The sequence below is a fragment of the Neolamprologus multifasciatus genome, chromosome 3, assembly GCF_963576455.1.
Source record: "Neolamprologus multifasciatus chromosome 3, fNeoMul1.2, whole genome shotgun sequence".
Taxonomy (NCBI): domain Eukaryota; kingdom Metazoa; phylum Chordata; class Actinopteri; order Cichliformes; family Cichlidae; genus Neolamprologus; species Neolamprologus multifasciatus.
The window spans coordinates 4411626-4439621 of NC_140441.1; the positions used below are offsets into that span (position 1 = coordinate 4411626).

General features: G+C 45.4%; 1 protein-coding gene across 3 annotated transcripts; it reads left to right on the forward strand.

The window, feature by feature from the left end:
• Nucleotides 1–27996, forward strand: camta2 (calmodulin binding transcription activator 2). 3 transcript variants are annotated; one of them, XM_085154224.1, is made up of 26 exons: nt 1–54; nt 1043–1134; nt 4350–4453; nt 5302–5369; nt 5462–5597; nt 5907–5978; nt 7267–7414; nt 7510–7638; nt 7725–7935; nt 8132–9161; nt 9258–9929; nt 12216–12342; nt 12427–12561; nt 15500–15669; nt 18728–18909; nt 18993–19071; nt 19461–19728; nt 19811–20026; nt 20104–20306; nt 20403–20584; nt 20669–20873; nt 21351–21422; nt 21526–21546; nt 23308–23501; nt 25397–25471; nt 25548–27996. In XM_085154224.1, the coding sequence occupies exons 2-26, from the start codon at nt 1101–1103 to the stop codon at nt 25600–25602; spliced, it is 4788 nt and encodes a 1595-aa protein (XP_085010350.1). In that variant the 5' UTR covers nt 1–54; nt 1043–1100; the 3' UTR covers nt 25603–27996. The 3 variants fall into 3 exon arrangements, with proteins under 3 accessions (XP_085010350.1, XP_085010352.1, XP_085010351.1); XM_085154225.1 differs by lacking the exon at nt 1–54 and adding an exon at nt 61–635; XM_085154226.1 differs by lacking the exon at nt 21526–21546.

Here is a 27996-nt window from a genome sequence, read left to right on the forward strand (position 1 = left end):
TCTGCGCAGTGACGTCATAGCCAGAGAAGATGGCGGCTGTGCTGAAGGCGGAAGGTAAAGGAGCTTTAAACAGATTGTTTTACCTCCGAACTCTGTGCTGCTCTCGACTGTCTGCTCTCGTCTAGCTCGCTCTGTTTTATACGGTATATCTGGAAAGGAGCCACCGCTGGCTGGCTCGGTGTAGCGTGCTGTGACCCGCAAGTGAAGCCCTGCAGCTGGGCTCCGGGACTGCTTTAATCACCGCGGAGGCGAGCCTGTTACCAGCAGCTAGCCGAGCTCCGCCGGTGGAGTTAGACGGCTAGCAGAGCAGCTAACACCCAAACATCCGCACTCGCATCTGAGTTCCCCTCCGAGTGTAGATCACGAGGGCTTGAATAAATACAGCGCTGCGTTAAAACCTGTTGTTGTCTGGGTAACTGTGCTAATTGTTAACGCAAAGGCGTGAAACGTTAGCTTTGACCAGCCAGCTACAGCTGAGCTCCCGCGGGCGGGGTGCTGTGCTCTGCGAGGCGGCCATAGCACCCATGAGAATCCGGGGTCTGAGCCCGGCCTGTGGAGACCGAGCCTGTGTGGGAGGAGGATGGATCATCTACACGAGAGGCTCAGCGTCATCTGTTATCTGTGAAGCTGCCTCAGTGAGCGTCTTGATGATTAGAACTAAATCAGATATCGATCAAGTGACAGCTGGCATGTTTTCTGTGTGTGTGTGTGTGTGTGACAGCAGGTGATGTTTGGGTTTTATTCACGAATTAATCAAAGAAGTCATTCTGTGGGTTAATCATCACACACTCACACCGTGAAGCTGTTGTTATGTAACTAAACACACACAAACACACTCCTATCCCAACACACACCCACTTTACACGCTCTCCATGTAAAGTGGGTGCAAATTCAGCTGTTGCTATGCAACAGGGAGCTATTGAAGAAGTGCGTGGCTGTCTGTGTGTGTTTGTGTGGAGCTAGCCAGTTCAGATATCAGATGTGTGTGTTTGCAGCTCTTGTTTGTCATTGATCACACTGATGACCTGTTCTGTGTGTGTAGCGGGGCAGTGCAGGCCGCCTTGCCTTGTGTGAGACTCATCCTGCATGGACTCGTCACCATGAGCAACAAGGAGATGGTTTCCCCGGAGACAGGTCAGTCCATCCACCTACACACAGACAGTTATTGCGTTTGTGTGTCCATCAGATCAATGAGTTCTTCGTTAACGGATTTCTGATTTCCTGCCAGGCCTCACGAGCTGCTGTGTTTGGTGCTGTGTGTCTTACTGTAGGTGTAGCTGGTTGTGTCTTTCATTGTGAGTCAGAGGATCAGTATGTCACTTCTTCTTGCAGTTGAAGTGTTTTAGCTCTTTCTGTCTTCTCATGTATTTGTTTGTGACTGTTTGTCCAGCTGGACTGGCTCTTAAACTTCGCTGTCCTTCTTTTATTATTTATGCTGTTTCTTTGTTATTGTGTCTGTTTTCGCTTTGATATTTGTTGTTATTTACCTTTTTTTTTTTTTTATAAAACTATTAAATAAATGTAAGATTACGTGTGTTTATTCTTATTTATTTAACCGGTTTTGTATTATTGAGGTTTTTGGTTCTATCTCAGGTATATTATTACTGAACTGTATATTTTAATATTACTGCACCTAGTTTTATTTCAAATAAACAAAGAATTTTATTTTATTACTGATATTTTATTACTATTATTGTTAGTAGTAGTTATAAATTATGCTATATTATTTTTACTTCTACCCCTTTCCTTCAAATCTGTTCTAAAAAGGTTTATTTTTATTGAAGTGAAAAAATGAAAAAATAATTTTTAAAATAATTTTTAAAATAATAATTGTAAAAAACAAATATTTCAAGTTTAACATTTATTTACTGATTTAATGTTTTTTAATTATTATTATTAATATAAGTTGGATAATATTTTAAGCTTGTTGTCCCCATTAGCTCTTTAGATATTGTCTAAATTTCGTTTTCATGTTGTATTACTTTCATTTTGTTTTTATATATTTACTGTTTAGTTTACTTGATCATTTTAACTTTATGTAAAAAAAATTGTTAAAAAAATTAAATCATGATTAAACAAAATCATTTCATAGCGTTTATTCATGTTTTAATTCATGTTAAAAAAGTTTAGATATTATACAATTTGTAATAATTATTATTATATGTATATTAACATGTAGTTTTTTAAAATAATAATAACAAACATCTAGCCGTTCTCTTCAGAGCAACGGCTAGATGTTCTTAAACTAGCTGCTTACGCGTCACTTCCGTCATTAGTCGGTTAAAAGATTTATTTTTGTTTAATTAATGTTAGTGTTGCTAGTGTTGCTAGTGTTAGCAACACTAACACTAGCAACACTAACACTAGCGGTGTTAGTGTTGCTAGTGTTAGTGTTGCTAGTGTTAGCAACACTAACACTAACACTTAGTGTTGCTAGTGTTAGCAACACTAACACTAGCGGTGTTAGTGTTGCTAACACTAGCAACACTAACACTAGCAACACTAACACCGCTAGTGTTAGTGTTGCTAACACTAGCAACACTAACACTAGCAGTGTTGCTAGTGTTAGCAACACTAACACCGCTAGTGTTAGTGTTGCTAGTGTTAGCGTTGCTAGTGTTAGTAACACTAAAACCGCTAGTGTTAGTGTTGCTAACACTAGCAACACTAACACTAGCGGTGTTAGTGTTAGCAACACTAACACTAGCGGTGTTAGTGTTGCTATGACGATGTAATGGCGCCCCCTGTGACCTTTGCTCTCTGATGGAAAGCTGTAAATAAGACAGTAAGAAGCCGTTTTGTTGGTGTTCTGTGGTTTTGTGCTCTGTTCACGTGTGAAATGACTCAGTGAAAGGCTGAACGCAGGTCCTGTACTACAGGACGGTATGAAAACAAGAGTGCCTTTAAACATTAAGCATGCAGACATATTAATCTGATGAAAGCAAAGGGTGAACCTGCTGGAGGGCAGACGTTAGGAAGCTCCTCTGAGGGAACATTAGAGACGCTTTGGTTGCCGAGGTGTCTGGAGCTGTTTAATTTGACCTGTTTTAAGTCTTTACCAACGCTGTGTGCAGCTCACAGCGTTACGTCGTGAAGGATTTCATTGTGTGTAATCTGTTTCAGCTACCAGTGACATGGAGATGCAAAGGCTTCAGTCAGATAACGCCCTGCAGACTCACTGTGGTCTGATGATGTTTGCTGCTGTAGAGCTCTGTTGTGTCAGCTGTGTCTGAGTAAACCAAACAGAGAAGAAGTCAGTGCTGCTCTGACTCTGTGACCTCATCCACTAAACTCCGTTTCAGTGTTTCTGAATGCTTTCCTACTTTTAAACTCAGTGACAGTCTGACTTTTTCCTCTCGATGAAATGAATGAGCTCCTGGGTGCTTCGGTAACATATCGCGGAACAAGTGTCCCAGTTTCCTGCAGTGCATCAGAGTTATAGTGGGTCCCCGTGTATCTTTACTGGTGGAGGAGGGGTGGGGTTTGTGAGATCTTCAAGCTCGGCTCCTCTGTTAGAGACCCGAGAGTTTGAGGGTTACGTTTCTAATTGAACTTGTTTATATTGTAAACCCAGTGACGGTACATGAAGCCCCTGACAGGACATTTTCATACCTTTAACTCGTTGAACTTTGGCACGCAGTCACCCACACGGACCCCCGCGCCCAGCTACACCTGAGTTCGGCGTCTTGGTGGCTTTTTGCTGCTCGCTGTGGTCAAACTGAGGTTGCACACGTTGCCGACTCAGAAGCGTCTATTTTTAGTCTCAGTTGCGAGTGAAACGCTGGCTCTGCCCAGCTGCGATTGGTGGAACGTGTCCACTGTCTGACACTCTGTTCATCAGTCCTGGGTCATTTTGTCCTTCATGTCATATCCTGTAAAAACCTCTGTAAAAAACTGTTTTTACCTAAAATGTGACTGTTTTCTGCCGTCTTTGCTGAGATCCTGAGATATTCAGAGATTAATGTTCAGGATTCGGGCCTTTGATCGGTGCTTCTTCCACATCGCATCATCTACCTCCACCTCTTCCTATCCCAGCATGCTCCTCTGTTACACCAACCCTCTGCATGTCCTCCTTCATCCTTGAACCTCCTCTGAGCTCTTCCTCTGTTCCTCCTGCCTGGCAGCTCCACCTTCATCCTCCACCCTCCCTCCTCTGCACATGCTCAGACATTCTCAGCCTCCCTGACTGAGCTGTCCCTGTGATGGACTCATTTCTAATCGTGTCCTCTCTCACTGAGGGTGATGATGAGAATTTGAGGTGTTTGTCCGCATCAGAACCAGCAGAACCACTAACTGTGTGTGTGTGTGTGTGTGTGTGTGTGTGTGTGTGCGTGTGTGTGTGTGTGCAGAGAACAAAGGACAGAGGAAGGTGTTTCTTCCCAACAAGCTGCTCGAGTGTCTCCCTCGCTCGTCCAGCCTGCCTAATGAGCGGCTCAGGTGGAACACTAACGAGGTGAGTTCTCGTGTGATCCTCGTTTCCTGTTTGACGCAACCGGCAGAGGCAGGAAGTGACATCACACGGAGGATATTATAATTATCACTGTTTAAAACAACACACAACAGACAGAGATAGGATCAGAGAAGCAGGTTAAGGATGAAAGCAGAATTTCAAACTTTAAAGGTAAAACTGGTGTCAGGCTCTGAGGAGGATTCGGTTTACTTGCGACTTTCCCCGCAACCCTCCCTGCCCCAGAAAGACAGTCAGAGAGGCCTCGGGTCCCCACCCACTGTGAGCGTAGGTGACTGCATCAAGTCGGACATGCACGTGAATACAATGGTGACAATAGCAGAGGGGCCGTTCTTTAAATGTGAGGCAGAAACCGTCAGTTTGAGGAACTAAAACCTGCACAGGCCTCGCTGCTCTGACTGTTTCTGCTCTGATAAATATGAAACAGAAACTCAAGTAATCCCGTTATTTATTCAGTCTGCACACGCCACACTGTCTAAACCTGATGAGCCTGTCACAGTTGACAGTTCCCGCCGTCACCATCTGTGGGGTTTTCTGACTTTGAAAGGAAGATTTGGCAGTTCCAGCGTCACAGATGTGGCTGATTGTTTTATTTTACATAATTATAACTCAGATGTTCTCGTCGTTCTAACTAACAACTAACTGCTGCTCAGTCCGATGTTTTACTGGGACATTGAAAGCCTCCTGAAGTTTTCGGGGTCACGAAACGATATGACAGAAAGTGTTTTCTTTAGCGTCAGTAGAAAGCGTTTCATCCCGTATGTCGACTGTAACAGTTCACTCTGAGCTCTACGTGTGATTTTAAATCGTGTAAATCATCTTTGTTTCTGCAGGAAATCGCTTCCTACCTGATATCCTTCGACAGACATGACGAGTGGCTCTCCTGCACCCTCAAAACCAGGTACAGACCCACAGCACACCTGTCATACGCAAACAGCTGAGGGCCTCTCTCCTGTTGGATTTTATTGATTGATTGATGGGTTTGTGTGTCAGGCCGAAGAACGGCAGCATCATCCTGTACAACAGGAAGAAGGTGAAGTACAGAAAGGACGGATACTGCTGGAAGAAAAGGAAGGATGGAAAGACGACGAGGGAAGACCACATGAAGCTGAAGGTCCAGGGCATGGAGGTCTGCAGCACGTGCACACACACACCTGAGCACAGCTGCTCCCCCTGCAGGACGCACAGCATCACAGCACAGCAGAAGGAATACTGTTTGTGAGATTATTGTGGGAGGAAATAAGATGCATTTGCTGTCCTGAACATTATCTCTATGAATAAAGACGAAGCTCGTGTCCACATCCTGTTTTAGATCAGTTAGTTAGTCCAGGCTGCAGCAGCGACACAGCGTCTGCTCTTATTTTGAAAGGATCGTGCTGTTCTATTAGCGAGTGTCGAGGCTAATCCCTGCTAAACTGTGCTGGTCTCTGGGTTTCAGTGCCTGTATGGTTGCTACGTCCATTCCTCCATCGTGCCAACATTCCACAGACGATGCTACTGGCTGCTGCAGGTCAGAATAAACACCCCGTCACACACACATGTGTTCATGTGTTCAGCGTGGTGTGTGTTAACACACCACGCTGACACTGGTTTGCAGCCAGTTTTCCAAGTGGTGTTGATTCAGCGCTTACAAGGAACCGTATAGAAAGAAGTTCTCCTCAGCTTGTTTACAGGTTCCTTTATTTACTGCAGTGTGTGAGCGACTGGGCTTAAACATCATTAAGATTAAACACTGAGATTAAAATGTTGGTGTTTCCACTGATAAAGTTCAGAGCTCGAGTTACTCCTGAAGTATGATGCTGAGTTCCCTAGTTTATTGATAGATGCAGTTTATTCTTGGAGTTTAGTTCCCAAATTTATTTACTGTTTTTAATTTAAAAGTTTAGGTTTTACTCTCAGACTGGTTCACCAGTTATGGTACCGAGTTTAGCTCAGAGTTTAGTCCCATGTTTTTCCAGCGTTTTCAAATTTTAGTCTCTCCTGGGGTTTAGTTCCTTACTCAGAGTTTAGTTCCCAATCTTGTCGTTTAGCTACAAAGTTTAATCTAGTATTAGTTCCAACCTGTTACCCAACTTGTTTAGTTCCAAATTTAGTTGTAAAATTTAGTTCCCAGTGATTTAGTTCTTACCTTAAGACCATGGTTTGTAGTTCCCAAACTGAACTTTTGGTTCCCAAGTGGTTACAACTTGTTTTCCAGTTAGTTAGAAAGTTTAGTTCCCAAACTACACCTTTAGTTCCAGCGTTAAGTCGAGAGTTTAGTCCCAGACTTATTTCCATGTTTAATATTTAATTTTTAATAATTTAATAATGTAATTAAAATTTAATTTAATTTAATTAATATTTAATTTAATTAATATTAAATATTTAATATTTAAATAAATATTTAATATTTTTAATATTTAATTCCATGTTTCATGTCTAAGTTTAGTTACCTGGGATTTGGTTCTTGACTTCAGACCAGAGTTTAGTTCCCGAGTTTAGTTGCTGTATTTAGTTCCTGGTGTTAGTTTCCAAGTTTATTTACCAGTGTTTGATCCTAGATTTATTATTTGTTTTATTATTTATTACTTGAATTGCTGAGTTTAGTCGCCAGTTTAGTTACGAGGCTGCAGGTAAGCACGAGCAGAGTGTGAGGCTCCCTAAAACTGCAGAACTAAGACATCAGCAGGCTATAGTAAGTGTACACACTTGCAGTCTCAGTTACTTCCCCCTGCAGACACACGCACACACATGCAGACACAAAATAATAGAAAACGTAAACCTAAAATAGTATTAATCAGTGCGTTTCTGTGCGACAGAACCCAGACATCGTGCTGGTCCACTACCTGAACGTGCCGTCCCTGGAGGATTCTGGGAAATGCAGTCCACTGCTTTGCGCGGTGGCCGACCGCCATGACAGCGTGCGCTGGAGCCGAGACGACCTGCTGAGCCAGCTGAGGCCCATGTGTATGCACGAACACCTGACTGCATGCGTTTGCCACATTGCATGGATGCAGAGTTTGTGTTTTGTAGTACTAATGTGTAGTTTTACTGCGTTTCAGTCCACAGTATGAAGTGTTCAGTTGGTGCGGGAGATTTCAGTATTGAGGAGTTGGTTCAGCAAATCCTGGACCGACAAAGAACCAAACCGCAGCCGCGCACGCACGCCTGCCTGTGTAACACTGCCCAGGGTGAGCCCTGAACACCTCGACTTCACTGTGACCTCGCTATGACATCACAGAGTGAAACTAACCACCCTGTTTATCTCTGAGCACAGTATCATCCGGAGTGAACATTCCCCACCGATGTAACAGCACCAAGCATCGCATCATCTCCCCGAAACTCCCGCCCTCTTCCTGTAGGCCGTCCGCCTCGCCGGTGTCCTCTGAGCTGGGGGAGGTGGGGAGAGGAGGAGCGGGAGGAGAAGCCAAACTGCCTCACCTTCAGGCTCAGACCAGCCCGGTCTCGTCTCCCTGCCCCTCGTCCACGTGAGTCATCCGCACAGGAAAGAGAAGTTATCGGTCGAACTGTGAGCGTTCCTGCTCGAGTGCTTTTGGTTTGGTGGTTCGTTTTAGGCGAGACAGCCCAAAAACGACTAAACTGAATCTTGTGCTGGAAAGTCAAAGGGTATTGATTATGAGCTCATTTCCTGATTGATCGATTGGTCCTGTTTGTTTCCCACAGCTCCTCCTCCTCTCCGCCTCAATCCCACCGGGCCGCCGTCACCATGAGTAACAACGGTAACGGTTTCTACGGAGACCGCCACGGCAACCTGACGACGGTGGCGCTGCCACAGAACGCAGTCATTGTCATGGCGACTGCTGCCATAACGGGAGAGGGAGGAGGGGGCGGCGTGGCGAGAGCGGAGGAGGCGGGTCTGCGGAGGAGCCTGTCGTTCACCGGCTCTGGGCAGCTGCTGCTTTCCCCGGCCCTCCCTCCCCCAGGCATCAAGCCCACCTCCCCTTCCCCTCCAACTTCCTCCTCCTCGCCTGCCCCCCCTTCCCTCCCCCCGCCTCCTGTGCAGGCACCAGGCGTGACCACCCTCTCGCTCACTCTTCTGCCCTCCCCGGTTATTGGAGGCCTTCTCTTAACCCCGTCTTCCTCCAACACATCCACCTCCCTCTGCTCCCCACCACCTCCTGCTGCCGCCGTCTCCCCACCCTCTCCCCCCTCCTCCCCCTCACCCCCGCCTCCCCCATCCCTTCCCCCTGCCTTTGATCCTGACTCGTTCCTCAACTCCCCCAAACAAGGCCAGACGTACGGCGGCCCCGTTCCTCCTCCCTCCTCCTCGTCCACCCCCACCTCTGTCATGTGCACCACCTCCTCCCCCTTCTCTCCCCCCTCCCTCGCTCTCTCCCTGTCCCCCACCTCCACCCCTCCATCCTCTGTCTCCCCTCCTTCCTCGCTGTCCTCCCTCTCATCTTCCTGTGAAGTGGAGAGGAGAGACTCAGTCCTCCCTCTTTCTGCCTCTCCTTCCTCCTCCTCCTCCTCCTCTTCTCCCCACGTTCAGTCTACAATGCCCCCCTCCCTCTCCCTATCACTGTCTCCCACGTCCGCCGTGGCCCCGCCCCTGCTGCCGCTCTGCTTGGAGCTCGGAGCTCTGGGGGAGTCGGAGGCAGTGAGGGAGGATGCAGAAGAAGAGGTGAAGGACAGGAGAGGGGAAGATGACGATGATGAAGGAAGTGCTCCTCCCTCTAAACTCGCCCTCCTGCAGGTGAGCATGTGTCCTTCGGTGGGGGACTGTTTCCTGTAGCAGAAGCGTGTGACCCTCCTCCTACATCAACACCCTTTTTATCTCTGTGCCTTCCAGACAAACCACGCCTCCTCCAGCTTGGCACCACGGCAACAGACCATTAGCAGCTCTGCCTCCCTGCTCCTGGTGTGTCAGAGTTCAGCGACCCAGGCCTGCCAGCCGGCCAATCAGACTTACCGACAGGCTGACGAGCATCAGCATCCGCTAAACCCCGGTCAACACGCCAATCACCTGTGTATACCTGAGGCCCCGAGCCCAGCTCAGACATCCCGTCAGCCCTTGTTGCTGCAGCAGCAGTCGTCAATATTTGCCAACAGTGACGCTAACATGGACTCCACACCTGCTGCTGTTGCCATGGATACCGCTATCCAGGTGAAAGAGGAGAGCAGGCGGGGCTCCGACTCCGAGGACACCTGCATGAACACTCAGCTGGAGGAGGAGGCGGAGCCCTGCGAGCGGGGAGGGGAGGAGCTTGACATCTCCTTTGACAGTCAGTTTCCCGACCTCATCTCTGACCTCATGACAGAGGAGGCCAATCCCGTCGCGGCTCATTGCGCTGCCGTCTCCGCCGCGCCGAGCCCCGCCGTGTTTCCGGCAGGAGTCCGCTACGTCGTTCCTCCCCAGCCCTCCCCTTCCTCCTCCTTTCTCCCTTTTCCTCACCCGCTGCCCGCCTCCTCCACACGCCTCGCCTCCATCACAGACTTCTCCCCGGAGTGGTCGTACCCCGAGGTAATCAGTCGCCAATAAATCGGCTTCACAGTCGAGCAATCAGTCAATAGAAAATCAGTCAGAGAGTTTACAGTGAAGGAAGTGATCGGGACATTGATCAGACGAGTCAGTGATTGATACTCTAAGCTTGGGTGGAGTTCAGCTGCTCGTCCACAAGAGGGCAGCAGAGTCCAGCAGCTGATTCAGTCTCTACCTTCACTGTCGTCATTATTTATCGTCAGTGAGGTTTTATTGATTTAACTGGTCAGAAGATTGAACCTGATGTCCATAAAACGACATGATGCAGCTGACTGTGATTGGCCTGTTCACTATGGTCAGACCCTCCTGCTGCTTCTTGTGGTGTTGGACATTTGTACAGGCCACGTTGTACATTTATCACAGAAGTACAAATCACACATCATAAGCCGCCCCCAGAGAGCGAGCTCGTGGCATGATGATTTCTTTGTGTTCTTACTCGTCTCTCAATTGAAAAATGTTTTTTGTTTCATTCTTTGTAACTGAGGGAAAGATGGCACAACAACGTCTCCAACCAAAAACAAGCAAACAATTTCCTCATTTTAAACTGAAATCTGAGTCAAAAAACATATCCAATAATGATTTCTTACATCAACCCTCTGGGGTCTACGGACACACCGGTGCATCATGTGACCAATTTAAGGCGACACAGCTACAAGATGCAGTGACCCAGAGTCTCCATTTCAAATTGGGTAGAAAGGGAACTTCAAACTATAGTTTTTAAATTGTGTCGATAGGCCACGTGAAACCAGGTATGATTAAAAAATGGCGACAGAAAGCGGGCGAGCGGAAGAAAGAGAGAGAGTGAGTTTTCATATGTGAGACATTAGTGACGTTTAGCGTGTTTGGAGGCTGTAGTTAGTGTGTTGTGTTGTTATTGTTTTGTATTGTGTGTCAGTTAGACTGCTGAATGTCACATTTGCTCTAAAAAAGCCACCAAAGGCAGATTCCAGTGTGAACGCTGTTCCCACATGGAAAATTGGACTGATGCTCCTCCTGCTGTCAGACCTGCAGGGTTTAGGCCTGTGCTGTTCTCCTCTGTCTTATAGTGGACAGAAACATCTTCTTTAAGTGGCACAAATAATCTGTGTGCCTTCTTATTTGATGCAGCACAGCTGATTGTTCTGTAAATAGATTTAAATGGTTATGTAAAAAACTGAGGCCTTGGCTGCATTTGTAGGTCAATAGTACCAAATAACTTTGTTGTTTGCAAAACTTGTGCATAATTTTTAGAAATGTAAAATTTCTATTTGCATTTCAAGTTATGAAAATGATTCATTAAACATGTTTGTGGGTTTTACAGTAAAAAATATAACTTTTTTCTACCTGGATTTTGAATTTTTTGTCTGAATTTAGATCAACTGTGCTAATACAGTATACCAAAATGAAAAAATAACTCCAATTTCAGATATTTGAGGTTGTGCTGAAAATAATGATACCAAACAAGGCAAGAAAAACACATTTTAAAGGTGAAATATAGAGGTAAAATCAAACGTAGTCAAAAACGGCCAATTATACCCTGGACCCCAGAGGGTTAATTAAATATTTCTAAGAGGGAGACTCAAGAGAAATGTGATGAATTGAAGGGGGTCAGTACGGTGGGTTTGGTGGTGTGAGGAGCTCAGATGATCATGTCCCGACAGGTGTATTTTGCTCATAGTGAAAGGTAAGGTATCTCAGAAAAATTATGCGTAGATAATTGTAATAAAATATTAATTTTGAATATTTTTTTCATCGCTGTTGTTGTTGTTTTTTTAATGCAGACTCTCTATGGGTTGCAAAACACCCTGTACGTGATGGAGAGAACACAACTTTCAATTTATCCAAGATTAGACGCGACAAAAAAGATGGAAATCTTTGCTGGATGTAATTAAACAGATTGTCGTCTGCTGAGTTGGTGGTGTGGGCACCCGAGTTTGTGAACGCGATAATTCAACAACGAAGTGATGTAGGATTTTGAAATCGTGCCACAGGTGCTTCTACTAAGAGGCTGAGGGGTAGCAAACTGTTAACATCTTTAGTAACGAACTCTTCTTCTTTTGTACTTTGATCAGTAAACATGTCGATTGTCTTTGGAGACGAAGTGTTGCGCAGAGTCAAATGTCAGGCAAGAGGTTGAAAAAGTTATTGTCAGAATCACAGATGTGTCATCCTCACGTCACGTCAAAAGGATAAAGTAACTGTGTGTTATTAAATACATAATCAATATTATGTATTTAAATACATGTATGTAAAGTGATGACTCATCAGTCATCGTCGTGTCCTCTGCAGGGCGGAGTAAAGGTGCTGATAACAGGGCCGTGGAGCGAGCCGTCGGGTCGGTATTCATGCGTGTTCGATCAGAGCACCGTCCCCGCCTCGCTGATCCAGCCAGGGGTGCTGCGCTGCTACTGTCCTGGTACACACAGATTGTCCTCTTCCAGCCTGACTACGCTGACTGAAATGGCGCGTGTGACCTGACAGACTCTCCCATCTCTTTCAGCCCACGAGGCCGGCCTGGTCTGTCTGCAGGTCCTGGAGTCTGGAGGTTCGGTTTCGTCTTCGGTCCTGTTCGAGTACAGAGCGAGGAACGCCAGCTCTCTGCCCAGCTCGCAGCTCGACTGGCTCTCACTAGACGGTCAGATTTCCCTCTCTACGTCGCCACCTACACATGACAAATAATTAACGTGGAAGAAGGCTGAAAGAGACTTTAGAGATCCTGATATTTCAGATTTTGTACAGCCAAAAAACAAAAAACAGATGATGCTTGATATGTTTGAATCTCAGACCGGTACCGGTCCGTGAGTCGTTTGGTACCGGGCCGCGAGAGTTGGTTTTCAGGGTTTTTTATCGGTTTTCAGTGTTATTTTGTTATCGTTTTTATCGTTTACTCGGTTTTCCTGGGTCTTTTCAGGTGTGTTATGAATAAATCTTCTTTTTTTCGGTACCGGTACTAGTTTTATTTTGTTGTATTTATCCGCGACACCTTAAAGGCCGGTCCGTGAAAATATTGTCGGGCATAAACCGGTCTGTGGCGCAAAAAAGGTTGGAGACCGCTGCTCTAGCTTATCCAGGGGAACACCAAGGCGTTCCCAGGCCAGCTGAGAGATATAATCTCACCAGCGTGTCCTGAGTCTGCCCCGGGGCCTCCTCCCAGATATTCTAATATTTATTCCTAAATTCATTTACATTCCTCACATCTGTCTGCTGCTGAAACCTTGTGGCAGTATAGTGATGCTTCCTATTAGGAAGTCTTTCATCAGTGACAGTGACATTGTTTTGTTTGTATTAATTAACGCTGCACTCACTGCTGTACGCTGGCGTCCACCTCCTAAAGATATAACTGCATGTTACGTCGATGCAGCTCACTGCAATAGTCTAATTTTTATTGAGCCAGAAGTGACCAGGATGTCAGCTAATACTAGCTGCCTTAAAATCAGATCCATGCTAATCAGCACTGAGTAACATTTAAATAAAGTCCTTGAATTGCACTCATTGAAATTAGAGCTTAGAATTCTTGGACAGAACATTTAACCACACAGCAGTCACGTTATTTGTCAGATTATTGGATTTAAAAATGCTTCGAGAGGATCCCACAGCACAAGTTCTAGAGGCCCAGTACAGGTTAGCTGATGCGAGGCCTAGCAGACAGCTAGCAGCTACAGCTACCTGTCAGAGATCACGCCCCCAATAATGAATTATCATAACTTTAACACGTGGCATATTTAAAAAAACACCCTCTGTACATTTGTAGAAGCAAACAAACGAGATGATATAATCTGAATAATAAGTAGAGGATCTGTAATAGAGCCTTGTGGAACTCCATTCTGAGTTTTCTCTGTGATCTCTGTCGGTTCCTGCATCCAGAAAAACTCAGATTTTAGTTGAAAATACTTCAGGTCAGACTTTTAAAAGCTGTTAAATGTCCACTCCTGTTTTTCTGACACAGAGACATGCTGATTTCTACTGTGAAGTTGGACTTTTTAACACTTACACACTTGGGGGGGCCTCTGGTGGACGTTAGTGGAACTGCAGCATCTTGTTTTCAGCTCGGTCGGTTGTTGTGGTCAGAGTGAGAGGGCAGCTGTCTGGCCTCAGCTGTCTGTCTGTCGAGGGTTTCCGTCTCACATTCAGGAATGTCACACAGTCAGTGGAGACACTCTATCAGCCTCCCCTCCCCGCCCCTCCCCTTCCCTCTTTGTGGGTTTCCCAGCATGCCTTTCTGCAGTGTTTGGACGTCCTGCCTGCTCTCTCTCTCTCTCTCTCTCTCTCTGATCCTCGTACCGCCGCTCAGTCTGCCTCCTCATGGCATGCGTGTCTTTGTGCGTTGCTGCACACATAAGGATCCCGTGTAGACTTATCCTGTGACATCACAGCGTACCCAGCATGCTCCTCACCTGAAATCAGACGCCCACAGACAGACAGACGATGGACACTCGGCAGCAGGATGGTGCCGGTAGGACCAACCTAAGAGTGTGTGTGGGTTTTTCTTTTTTTAATGTGATGGTTGTCATGGTTACATGGTTGCCACGTAACCACGGCAACCACCCACAGTCATCAGACAGGTAATTTTCTTTCTGTAAACTTGTATTGATTACGTGTTTAATAACAGGAACAAACATGAGAGCTGCAGGTGGAAGTAACTGTTAAAACTGAAGCCACATCTCTCACGTTGTGCGACGCGTAACGTGTAATTATTTTTGACCTTAAACCTAGAAAACGTTAACTTTGATGTGCCGTCTGTCATTCTCTGAGGAGAGAGCTAAAGCATTGATCATCTCATCATTTCTGTTTGGAGTTTAAAACTGTTTTTTTAGACTTTCAAAGCCGTCGCGACGTTCAGGTCCCCGTTGCCGCCGCCCCGGCTGACGGAGTCCGAATCAGACGTTGTTTTCTTTAAGTTCGTGTCTCTTTGTAGGTGTTTTTGTTCGTTAGCAGACGAAGGTCGATCCAGAGAAACGGGTAAAATAATCACAGCAGCTGTTAGAAAGCAGGGAGTCCCCTGTGTGTAAGAGTGTGTGTGTTTGGGTGGGGGGGGGGTCCAGGTCACAGTGTATCAGGCTATATTAGGGACTCTGCTTTTATTTCCTTCACACACACTCGGTGTGCCAGGCGGCTGAGCGATTGAAGTCAGTCAGATAGTTTCCATGTGAGACACTGTGTGTGTGTGTGTGTGTGTGTGTGTGTGTGAGTGATAAAGAGGTGCTCTTTAAAAAGTTATTTAGGAGCAGCCTCATGGTTAGAGCTGTCAACACACACACAGTTTTCTGAGCTTCAGGTCTCCGATGATTGACGGTTTGTCCTTCTGCTGTTGAATCTGCAGCAGTTTACCGGAGATAACCCTCGATACCGGTGCATCATGGGAAGTGTAGGACCCAGGGAGTTTTCTCACTCAGCAGCCCTGTTAGTAGCACTCCTGTGCAGTTTACGCTGTTAGTGGAGACGACCTTCCAGAAATAAACCGATAAATATTGTAAAGTTTTGTTTCGCCATGCTAACATCCTACAATCACCCCGCAGCGCTGCGTCAGTAACTATAGATGACAGGGTTTCACCCTCCGTGTTCTCTTCCTGCAGATAATCAGTTCAGGATGTCCATCCTCGAGCGGCTGGAGCAGATGGAGCGCAGGATGGTGGAGATGGCCCGCGACAACAATCAACAGCAGCAGCAGCAACGGCAAAATCAACAGCAGCACGGCAGCCAGCTGGCCACGCCCCCTCCTCCTCCACCAGAGGACCACGAACAGGTGAGACTGCTGTTCACCATCTGAAAACCATTTGAAGTCACTTCTAAGAAGAGATTAAAAAGTCAGTAAAGAGGTTTTGATCTCAGTGGGTGGATCTCTGCATGTAGACGCCTGCTGATCTTTGTTTACTCACATTTTAAGTGAGTTAAGAGGTTCTTAATGAACTTCAGAGCACAGCCATCCAATGCTTTACAGTTATTAGTACGATCGGTGATCTGATGCTGGCGTAGAGGAGCACGATAATCATGGCGGGAAAAATTAAATGCACTTGTGACGTTGTGCAAAGCATTAGCAGATGCTCCGATTCTGAGCACATTTTAAACAAAGAGAACCAAGATGAACACTTTAACACAGCTTCTTATGTTTGTTCCATGAACTGAGCTGACTGTAGGTCAGAGCGGACGCCGTGTTCATCATCGCTGAGCTCTTAGAAAGTGTTTAACACCCAGCGTCCCAGCACTGTCGAGGCTGACAGGGGAACATAGAGCTGCAGTGGGCGGTGTCACAGCTAAGAGTGGTCTGGCTGGGAGAAATCATGTATATATAGAAAACAAAAGTGGGCCAAGGATAGAGCCCTGAGGAAGCCATGATTAAAATTAACAGCGGCGGAAATGGAGTGCATGTTAATGGATAACTAACAGCGACAATTTTTATTTATCTAGCACCAAATCACAACAGCAGCCACCTTTATAGTGTAAGGTATGGATGATGTCTTTGTAAGAAAGCTGTAAAACTGAACTGTAGGTAACAATTCAGTCTTGTGACGCCGTCTGTTCTTCAAAAAATTACAATGAAAAGTCGTTATTTTCACTCAGGTCATTCAAAGTAGCTGAAGCCAGGAGCTAAACAACAACAATCAAAACCACCATGAAGTAACTGAAAAGTTTACGCAGAGTAAAAGATGACAAATGAAGCTCGATTCTGAAAGCAGCAACAGTTCAGCTGAACTTTTAATTTGAAATTCACTAAGACTGAAACTTGGATGGATCCTCCTCTAAACTGATCAAACCGCAGCAGAGGCCTCGCGGCGAGCGCGTACAGCTGGATCCTGTGAAGAACAAACGATGTGACCTCTGCTGAACCTCCCTCCGCCCCCTCGCCCTCCCTCTGATGTCATGGGAATTTGGCAGACGCCGCGGTCGAGTTAAAATAGCCTCGCTGTGACAGAGAGACACTTGACCTTAACTGAAACAATCTGCTGTTGTCTTGAGAAAGAAGAGCTGCTCGGGGAGGCCTCGTTAACCCTCTCGTGCCCGGGCTGTTACGCAGCTGTGCACATCTGTCAGTCGGCTGTGCACGCACAGATGTTTGTGTGTGTCAACGCTCAGGCGTCAGCATGGTGGCACTTGGATTTAACTCTGCCTGCTTGTTCCACCGATCGAGAAAATTAAAAATCACATTGTCTGAGCAGCTGGACGCAGCAACTAATCTACACTGAACTGTGCTAAAGGAGATTCACCAGCAACCTAAACTCCTAACGAGCAACATAAAGCGCAACTTTAAGCCTTTAACAGGAGCTTTAATGCCTAAAGAGTAGCTTGAAGAGCAACTTTCACCCGAAGGGTAACTTTGAAACATTAACAACACCCTTAATCCTTAAAGCTTCAACAGGAACTTTAATGATCAGCTTTTATTCCTAACAGTCACTTTTTTTGCTTAAAGGCAACTTTAAACTCCGAGCAGCAACAATAATCCTTGAAGAGCAACTTTGTCCCTTATAAGTTAGGCTAAAGCAGAGCTTCCCAAAGTGTGCCCCCCCCCCCCCCCCCCGCAGCCATTGCAGGGGGGGGTGCGGTATGAAAAGGGGGAAAAAAACAATTCACTTGGACGCTACTTGATAGCACTGTTGAATATTATGGGGCCTAGCAAAAACAGTTTGGGAACCGCTGGGCTAAAGGGGAAGCTTTACACTTAAAGAGCAACTTTCATTGCTTAAAACCAACTTTTAACCTTTAACAGCAACTTTAATGCATAGACAGAAACTTCAGCAACCTGAATATTTAAAGAGCTGCTTAAAAAGCAACTTTATTCCATGAGGAACAAATGAAAGAGCAGCTTTAAACCTTTAACAACAGCTCAGCTCAAACAGCTGCTTTGAAACTAACTTCAGTCCTTAAAGAGCAAATTAAAGTTAACAGGCTTAAAGTGGATTAAACTGGAACTGGATTAAAGTCATCCTTTAACACTAATCCGTTATTGCTTAAAGAGCACCTTCAGTACTTTCTCGGACTACAGAAACTAAGGGTGGCTTGTGAAGAACAACACTCAACTTCGGCGGCAACTTGAATCCTTCAAAAACAAAATATATTATGCAAATAATATCTGCATAAAGTTAAAGAGCGATGCCTTAAAGATGAAATTCAGGCAGCTTCCGTACCAAAAGAACAACTTTAAAAGCAACTGTAGCAACTTAAAGGCGTTTATGTTTCCTTAAACCTTTCATAGAATGAGTCAGAGTAACTTATCCACCAGGAGCGTCAGAAAGAGACCCGGTGTTTGAGCTCGATCGCGGCGCTTTTGCAGACCTAGAGTCTTTGATTGCTGACCCGAGCGAACGTAATCAATCAGCCTGGAAACGTCGCTTTGAATTAAAATAAAAATGTTGAGCGTAAACTGGAGACCGCAGAGTTTATTTACTGCGCGGGTTAGCGTGCGGTTAGCGCGGTGTTAGCATGGCGTTGGTGCTGCAGCTGTCCGAGAGCCTGATGGATGACTGACAGCTGGGTGGATCACAGAGACTCTCTCGCTCCCTTTCCGCCATCAGTCATTTTTAGCCGCGCTTGTCCTCACGGGGAGGGGAGGGGGAGGTGTGCATGCCTGGGTGAGTCGCAGGGAAAACTGGAGGGGAGGGAGGAGGGTATGAATGTAATGTTTCCTACCAGCTGGAGGAGAAGGAGGTGATTTATAAACTATCATTTATCAAGCTAAAGGAGCTCCCCTGTGATTGGTCTAAAGTGTCACATGACCCTGTGAAGTCAGGTAGCAGGTGACTGTCTGATCTGTGTGTGTGTGTGTGTGTGTGTGTGTGTGTGTGTGTGTGTGTGTGTGTGTGTGTCAGTCCTCTCAGTGGTTCGAAAGGAGGATTGTGGGAGTGTGCGAGCGGATGATGAGGGGCGGTCGGTGGTCAGGGGGAGGAGGAGAGCGGCTTCATCACTCCGTTCGTCACCGTGGCATGACGCTGCTCCACCTGGCTGCTGCACAGGGATACACACACCTGATCCACACACTCATACACTGGAGGTAAACACACACACACACACACACACATTTTCCTGTTACTGCTGTTGTTTTTGCTTTGTTGACATTGTTGTTTCTGTTCACAGGAATGTAAACAGCGACAGTCTGGACCTGGAACAGGAAGTCGATCCTCTGAATGTCGACCACTTCTCCTGCACGCCGCTGGTAAATATACACACGCAAACATCAGTGGCCAATGGGGTCAAAGGTCATTGTTCAATATTTCAAATTTGTACCAAGAAGAGGAACGTCTGCCTTAAACACCGAGTTTGATCCCTAAAGAGCAGCTTGCATCCTGTTGCTAACTGAGTCACAACTAAAGGTGAACTTTCATTTTCCAGCAGTGACGCAGTGAGCGACAACTTCAACACTAAAAGAGTAACTTTAGTTGTCAACAAATGTTGAAGAGCAATCCTTAATCAATACAGAATTAAAGCAAATCTCTTCACTTCTTGGATAGAGACCATCTTCCATCCTCATAAGTGGACGTGTCAGAGTTGTCACGCCAACATCTGGTTGCTGCTTCCCTCACCTCTGTGTCACGTGTATTCCAGATGTGGGCATGTGCGCTGGGCCATCAGAGGGCGGCAGAGCTCCTCTACAGCTGGAACAGTCTGGCTCTGGGCATCCCCGATTCTCTGGGACGCTTGCCTCTCGCCGTTGCTCGCTCCCGAGGACACACTCGCCTCGCCACGGCGCTGGAGGAGCTGCACATGCAGCGCACGCTCGCTAACGTGGTGTCCAGAGACGTGCACACGCCTCCAGCAGACACGCACACACCGCAGCCACCACTGTCCCCTCTCTCCACCAGCCCAGATACAGGTAACGCTTACACCTGTTGCCCATCATGTGGCCTGAATCCTTCTCTGTGATTGGCTGTAACAGCGTGCACTCTTCCCAACAGGTCTGAGCTCCTCCAGCAGTCTCCCCTCCCCCAGTGACCCCTCCTCACCCTCCCCCAGCTCTGCTTACTCCAGTGGCCCCGCCCCCATGGAGACATCGCCCTCTTCCCCTTCGTCTCCTTCCTCCTCTTCCTCACTATCTGTCTCCCCTCCCTCACCCTCCTCCCTCCCTCTGGAGTCCATGTGGGGGGAGGAGACAAACACCACTTTCAGCACAGGTAACATTAGCGTTCGTTTATTCGTAATTCGCCGACGTACCTGATGAGGTCACTGATCGTCAATTTCCATCTTGCAGGTTTGAACCCTGGTGGTTCCAGAGACTCCCCCCTTCACCTCATGGACTATGAGAGCGTCTCTGCCAGTCACGCGCAGTCATACATGCACACGGCGAGCAGGCGGCGGTCGCACGCCACACTGGAGGAGCAGCTGCTGAGCTACAGTGAGAATGCCGAGAACGAAGGCGAGGAAGAGGCATATCTGGAGGAGGAGGTGCTGCAGGTACCAAAATATAGTCCCGTAGTTTAGACTAGTTTTTTAAATATATTTAATGGAAAAAATTTCACCGTTGCTATGGTTACCATCCCCACACAACAGGTTGACATGGCAACGCTAGCAGAGCAAATCATCGAGGCAACCCCAGAGCGAATCAAACAGGAGGATTTCCCCAGGGGGGCGGAGTCACCGCTCCGAGAAAGGTGGGACAACCCGGCCATACAGGACACCTGGCTGGCTACGTACCTGGAAACGGTCGACACCCACGCACACTCCCCGCCCAGGTAAGCCCCGCCCCAAAAGATGCCAGAAAAGTGTAACCATTAGCACCAAACGTTGTCATGAGATGTGTGCACGTGTGCTTGCAGGCGCGTGTGCCCCCCCTCACCACTCAGCGCTTTAGCCCTCCAGAGGCTCCGCCCTCCCTCTTCTGCAGCATGGGCAGAATTCCTCAACGCCTCAGCCAATGGAAAGATGGAGCGAGATTTCGCCCTGCTGACGCTGACGGACGGCGAGCAGAGGGAGCTTTACGAGGCCGCCAGAATCATCCAGAACGCCTTCAGGAGATACAAGGTGCACATGGCGTTATGGGAAGTGAGGGAGCGAGCAATATTAGGGATACAGGTTTCCTTCTAGTGCGGGGCGAGCCGTGATCCGCCTCTACGTTTAGTCTGTGTGTCCAAGAACAGTCCCGTAATCTAGTCCGATCGTTCACTTCCTTCTGCCCCAGCTGAGTTTGGTCATGCTAGTCTAATTCTCCAAAGGTTTTTTAACAAGGGCTGAACTGTTAACAAAGCATTTGGACCCATTCAGCACCAAGAATGTCTTTCTGTATTCTCCACTGCTCTTTATCAAATTTGTGTCTGCGAACAAAGAAAGAAATGCCCTCAGTATCTCAAACATCCACATCATGTATGCAGGATGTCTGCAGTCAGCATAAATACATCCTTAAACTTCAGAGGTCGCTCTTTCATACCATCCATCTGCTGTCATCTAGGTTTGGTTTGGCAGTTTATTCCCAGGAATCTTAGTATTTTTCTTTATTTTCAGGGTCGGAGGTTAAAGGAGCAGCAGGACATGGCTGCGGCCGTCATCCAGAGATGCTACCGGAAGTACAAACAGGTGTGTGTGCGCTGAGCTGTTTGAGTTTGTCTCGAGCTTCACTAACACTAAACTAACCTGCCATGTCTCTTTACCATCTCTCTCTCTCTCTTTCTCTGGCTAGCTAACATGGATAGCTCTGAAGGTAATATGGCTGACAGTAGACGTAGTGATGTGTAGTCAGTACATCGCCCTGTGTGTGTGTTGGTGTGTGGCTCACTGTTTAACGACCGCAGTAATGTATCCGTACCACCTCGAGCTCATGATGTCACTTTATTTTAGGTCCAGTTTTTATTCGAGCTGGAACAGAGAGGCCCAAACCTGGGAAATTACATAAAATTGTTAAAGTAGGGCTTCACTGTCCAGCAATAAAATACTCAAAGATAACAACTTTATTGTCAAGTGACAGAGAAAAATAAAAAATTATCACCTTTGACGGTGTAAAACAGCAAATATGTTCCCTTCTCTTTTAGTGGCAAAAGCAATGTAAGATAGTCCCAGCTAGGGATGGGTATCGTTTAGGTTTTATCCGATACCGGTGCCAAACTGGTACTTTTGAAACGGTGCCGGTGCTTAAACGGTGCTTAAAGAATGGAGAACACAAACTTTGTCCAAAAACCTCTCATGTTCAGCTGTTTTTTTTGTAAAAAAACTGCAGCTATGGGGCATATATGGTATCACTCTTGGCTGGAAGCAGCTTAAACAATGGAAAAAACACAAACTTTGTCCAAAAACCTCTCATGTTTAACTGTTTTCCACTTTTTCTTTGGTCATTTTAGCCTTTTTGTCCAGGGTGAAGGAAGTATCTGCCATCAAACAAGAAGACAGCCGCATGTAGCTATGATGGTGTTTGCTAGTTCACCTTACATGCATTAATGTAATAACGTGGTTAGCCTACTCAACGTAAATTACACACGAACAACATTAAGCTACTCACGCAGAGAAGAACGGCTGCTGCTGCATCATCATCCTCATCATTTCTGCTACACTGGCAGGGCTCCGGGTCCGATAACAGGCACCACACCCGCAGTAGATGTGCTCGGTGTGAGGTCTCGCAGCAAGCTATCAAATACGGCACATTTTTCGGCGTATTTGAAAAAAACGCTATGCGTCGCCAGATGTTTCATCAGATTTGAGGTGTTACCTCCTTTGACAGTATCACAGTATCAGCTTAAAGCACTTGTTGCAGCTGCTGAGTTTGCATCTTTTGCTGTGAAGTACAGCCAGACTTTGACCGCTTCGCCTTGGGCATTTTTAATCTGTAGCTCTGCTCTAAAAGAACGTACGTACCTGGACCCGCCTACTATCCTCGGAAACATAAAATGATTGGCTAGAATCTAAAGTGTATCGCAGCTCAGAAAAAAAAAGCACCGAAATGTGCGCTGCTTTTCGGTCTGGTTACTACCGTTTATGTCAGAACCGGTGCCATAAACGGTAGTAACCAGACCGGATACCGGTACCCATCCCTAGTCCCAGCAAGTTATGTTCATCGAGATATTGAGTTCATAGCGGGATAAACTTTTACTATTACCGTGAAAGTAAAACTGAGATTGAATCCAGTTTATGCCCAACATGAACATCTTAAAAAACATTGTTAAACTCTGCTCACAGGTGAAATGGGCGAAATGGAAAACAAAACGAGTGCTGTCAGCGTTAATCGCGTTAAATGATGTTAACGCCATAACCGCATTAATGCGGCAAATCTCCGTTAGCGAGTTGATGGTGAGAGCACTCAGTAAAACAAAAAGAAAGTCAGATTTATAAAGAGTCCTGAACTGAGGACGACATCAAATCAATCCAGAGTGACGACATCAAACAGAAAACGGATGATGGATCATCTCTCCGTCAGTTTCTCTAAACACTGTTTCTTCTGTACGAACTCTTAACACTCCGTTTGCCCCCTCAGTACGCTCTCTATAAGAAGATGACCCAGGCAGCCATCTTGATCCAGTCCAAGTTCAGGTCGTACTACGAGCAGAAGCGTTTCCAGCAGAGCCGGCGGGCCGCCGTCCTCATCCAGCAGTACTACCGCAGCTACAAGGAGTATGAGAGGCTCAAACAGGCACCGAGAGGCACCGCCACCCACAACTCCAAGATCAAGTAAGACCTTATCACTCCTGAAACAAGATTCATGTCTGCCCACAAAAATAATGTAGTAATGACAAGTTAAGACGGTGGCTTCTTCCATACTCTTAAGTATAATAGTTTCCTAAAAGGAAAAAAAGTTTCTGATTACAAATTGTTCCCTCAAGAAAACAAGGAAATTTTTATCTTTTCCCACAAGATAAAAATTTGTTCTCTCAACACAATAAACAAGTTTCTCCTTGTTCCTTCTGAATATGAATTTGTTCCTTCAAGAAATACAACTTAGCCCTTAAATAAATCATTCTTTAAAACAGCTTAATAACTTCAGTCAAGATAACTTCAGTCAAAAAGGTAATTTGTTCCCTCAGGATAAAAACTTGAGGGAACAAGTTGTTGTCTTCTTTCTGTCGTCTGCAGAAAAATAATTTGTTTTCCCACAACAAGATCATTTGTCCCATCATGATAATAACTTGCTCCTTTGGGATATTCACCAACGTGTTGAACATCTGGACATATGTTGTTCCACACAAGAAAATAACTTTCAAAATCTTCTCTAAATATAATTTGTTCCCTTTGTTCCCTCAAGTTTTTCTCGAGAAGATCAGTTGCTGTGCTGCCTTCATGTCCAACAATGAAGCTTAATGTAAAAGTTCTCTTTAAATAAGCCTCTGCATTGAAACACAGATTTAGGCTACGTCCACACGTACCCGGGTATTTTTGAAAACGCAGATTTTTCTATGCGTTTGCACCTTTCGTCCACACGTAAACGGCGTTTTCGGTCACTGAAAACGGAGCTTTTTAAAAACTCCGGCCAGGGTGGATATTTTCTAAAACTGTTTTTGCATTTACGTGTGGACGAGAAAAACGCAGAAAACGCAGCATCAAAGGTGTGCGCCTTTTTTGACGTCACACTGTGCGCCACATTATTGTTTCGGTGAAATGAATTTCTACAACACTGTTACTGTTAATTGTCTCTGCAGTGTTTAAATGCTTACATATACACACACAGTTACTGTCCCTCCACACATAGGACTCGGTTCTGCTTCTATGCCCCAGCTTTGTTTATTTTTTCCCACCGAGGCTTCTAGACTTCTGATTGGCCGACATTTCTACACGGTTAGGAATATAGCGCCACCTGTTGCTTTGGCATGTTCCTAGCAGCGTTTTCCTTCATTTCTGCCTTTACGTGTGGACGGGATTCTTTTTTAAAACGGAAACGGAAAATCTCCGTTTTCAAAAATACCCGTGTACGTGTGGACGTAGCCTTAGCAGCCTTAGTTCCTCATTTTGAAGTAAGTCCCATTTATTAATGTAGCACTTTTTAAGAAGAGAATGTGCTACAAAGTGCTTTACAGGGAACTTAAGTTATGTTGTTTTTGTGTGATGTATTTTTAAGGCCATAAAAGTAAGAGTGAGGATTTTAAACTGATATCTGTAGCTAACCACAAGCCATCGCAACTAACAGTGGAGCGATATGTGAGACTTTGAGTGTGAGTTGAAAGCCTCGCAGTGACCCGTATCCGCTGCATCAGAAGGTCATTTGTGACTTTAAGGAGAGCTGTTCCTGTGGAGTGAAAGTTATCAAGAATATTATGCGTCTCAAGTGCCTTACTTACTTACGACCAAACAGCTTTTTTCTAATATTTCTGTAATGATGGGAAGTTTCAAAATGGGTCTGTAGCTTGTCTGTGGTGTGTAGTTCTTAGCAGAGGTTGAATATCTGCTGTTTAGAGCACCTGGGTAAAGAGCCAGAGAGCAGAGAATAATTGATCAAAGTGACCACAGAGGGCCCAATTTAAACTTTAAGATAAGGGTTTCGTTTGAGTTAGTAATCCGGATAGATCTCTGAAGTTGTGAGGTTTAGAGACTCACACTGATGACAGATATTTTCTTTTCTCGTTGTCATTAAGGGGGTCGTTTCTGACAAAGAAACAGGACCAGGCAGCCCGCAAGATCATGAGGTTTCTGCGGCGCTGCAGACACAGGTAACAGGAGGAATTTTAAAATTTTAATGATATTTTTTCTGTCAGCTCGAATTGAGTTTTAAATATATTTTTACAGGATCAAAGAGCTGAAACAGACGAGGGAGCTGGAGAGGAGAGGACTGACCACCTAAACCATTTCAACCTTTTTTCCTCTCCTCCAGCGGAGAGAGGGACGATGGCGGGAACGAGAAGGTTCAGCAGGTTTAGTTTGATGTATACAAAGAGAAAAACCAAACGAGGAAACGACAGATGGAGAGAAGGACAGTAACGGAGAGATGCCTTACCCCACGCCAACTCTATCTATCTACTGATCTATCTATCTATCAATCTATCTATCGATCTATGTCTTCTCTCCTGTTGAATGTAGCTGTCTGTCTGCAGCTTGAAGCGCTCCGTTCGTAAGCAGCTCAGCCTCCGTGGGCTCGCTTCTTTGCCCTGAGCAGTGTCTTGTAGTGAGATTCTGCCGGTCTTTTCTTACTCCTCATCTGACAGGACAATCATTGAGCTTTCAGTCTATATTTACAAACTGAAGACGATATCAGGAATTGAACCGATCAGCGAGTTCACTGACAGAAAAAAATGAACTGTTTTTGTAATAAAATGAATCAAGCAGAAAAAAACCAATCCTCAGATTAATTGCTGAGGATCCCTGTTAATATTGACCGCACTGCATTTGTTTACCTTTATATTTATTTATTGATTATTTTCAGTAAAGTGCGGTGAATAAAAACCTTCAGTCAAAACTGCTTCCTCACACTGCCAGATTGAAATTCATCCTCTATCAGGTCTGCAGTTCGATTTTTCCTTTCCATAACAATCAACAGCAGATGAGTCAGAGACATGGACCTGAAGTTAAGGAAGAGCGCTTTGTTTTCACGAGGAAGCACACTGAGAAAGCTGCCTCCTGGGAGGCACAGCTCAGGGCACAGTGAGCCCACATCCAAGTGTTTTTTCTTTTGTTTTATCCCATAATTCACTGCTGTTTGTCATTTTGGGGTTTTTTTTATATGAGGGATCGAAGGGACGTGTGAATGTTTGATTTCAGCTGCAGCACTTTTGAATGGAGCTCTGCTTCTTTTGAAATGTACATGATTCTATCAAAGCTACTTATAAATATATTTAAACACAGCCACATATAGAAACATATATAAATATATATATTCTAACGTTGGACTTTATAGATGCTCTGGATGTTTTTATTTATTACAGCATGAACTGTTCATGTGAGTGAATGTGTGCGTGTGAGTTCTGCACAGACTGTGAGGTCGAGTCTTAATAATCCCACCCCCCAGGCGACGGAAGCTTTCCCCGAACCCTGACCTCTGACCTCAGTCAGATGCTGATTTTTCTGTTTTAGTGAGAAGATCTGATCAGAAAACAGAATTAAACAGCTTGTTTATTGTTTACCTTAAGTACCTTAGAGATCTGGTTGTTGCTGCCTGATCTAAACCAGAAGCTCCATTTTTTTCTTCACATGTGCAAAAAGAGCTTCTTCCTGTTCCTGCCTTTCACAATAAAGGCTCTTAGTGTATCCACTTGCAGAAGATGGACATTGATAAAATGTCAAGCAGATTGTAGAAACAAAATCTAATTTTATTTTCAGGTTTATTAGATCTTAAACGGAGAACACGTTAATATATATATTAATCAGTATTCATGTTAGATTTATTTGGCAGTTTTTAAGGAACCCAAATCTCAGAGAGAAGTCTGCTCCAGGTTTAGGGAATAAAAAGTAGAGGAGATTTGTGGAACACAGAGTCCGAGGGAAGTAGAACTTGCAATAAGTACTGCCACCAAGGGAGTGGAGGGACCCAGATCACTTTATGAAAAAAAACCTCCACAATTTCTCTGCTTCCTGTTTTGATGTCTTCTACTGCGCGACACCTGTCAATTAAAAGAATGCAATGAGTGATTCGCTCATCAAGCACCTGGATAAGACTTAAAGGGCCCTCCATCCTTTATCTTCCATTTATCTGAATTCAGGCTGTGGTGGCAGGAGGCTCAGCAGGTATTCTGGATGTCCTTCCAGATGCTCACTGTCTAGATTCTCCTCCCAGTTGAGCGATAAACCTTTAAGTAAGATAGCAACACAGATGCAGGTAGTAAGATGTGTGGGTTTTTTTTTAAAATGATTATTATTAATGGTACTTTGAACTTTTAAGCACAGCCGCTTCCATTTGATCAAATCTCACATTATTCTTCCTCTGATGAGGTCAGAGGTCACATGGAGCTCCTTTCTCTTCCATATTTTAATCTGTGCAGCATTTTATTTCAGGGCAACATTGAGGACAAAGTACTCTCCAAGTCCTGCTGTGTTTTTTTTAACGATGTGCTTTTGTTAGGCGGACACTGAAGCGCCCGAGCATGAGCTTTCATTACGAGTTGTTTGCTCTCAGTTTTTCTTCTTCAGCCATTGCAGTGAAGCTTTGCATGAGTTTGTATTGACTTGTTCTGCATTTTAAACCTTTAAGATGAAATCATTGTTGTATGATTCAGATGATTAAATCAACTGTTTGCTACTCGTC

What these genes read in the sequence shown, in the direction of transcription:
- camta2 (XM_085154224.1), top strand. Translation starts at nt 1,101, where the DNA reads ATGAGCAACAAGGAGATGGTTTCCCCGGAGACAG. An exon ending in TCAGGTGGAACACTAACGAG is followed by an intron (nt 4,454 to 5,301) that starts GTGAGTTCTCGT and finishes TTGTTTCTGCAG; the next exon opens with GAAATCGCTTCCTACCTGAT. An exon ending in CTAAACTCGCCCTCCTGCAG is followed by an intron (nt 9,162 to 9,257) that starts GTGAGCATGTGT and finishes TGTGCCTTCCAG; the next exon opens with ACAAACCACGCCTCCTCCAG.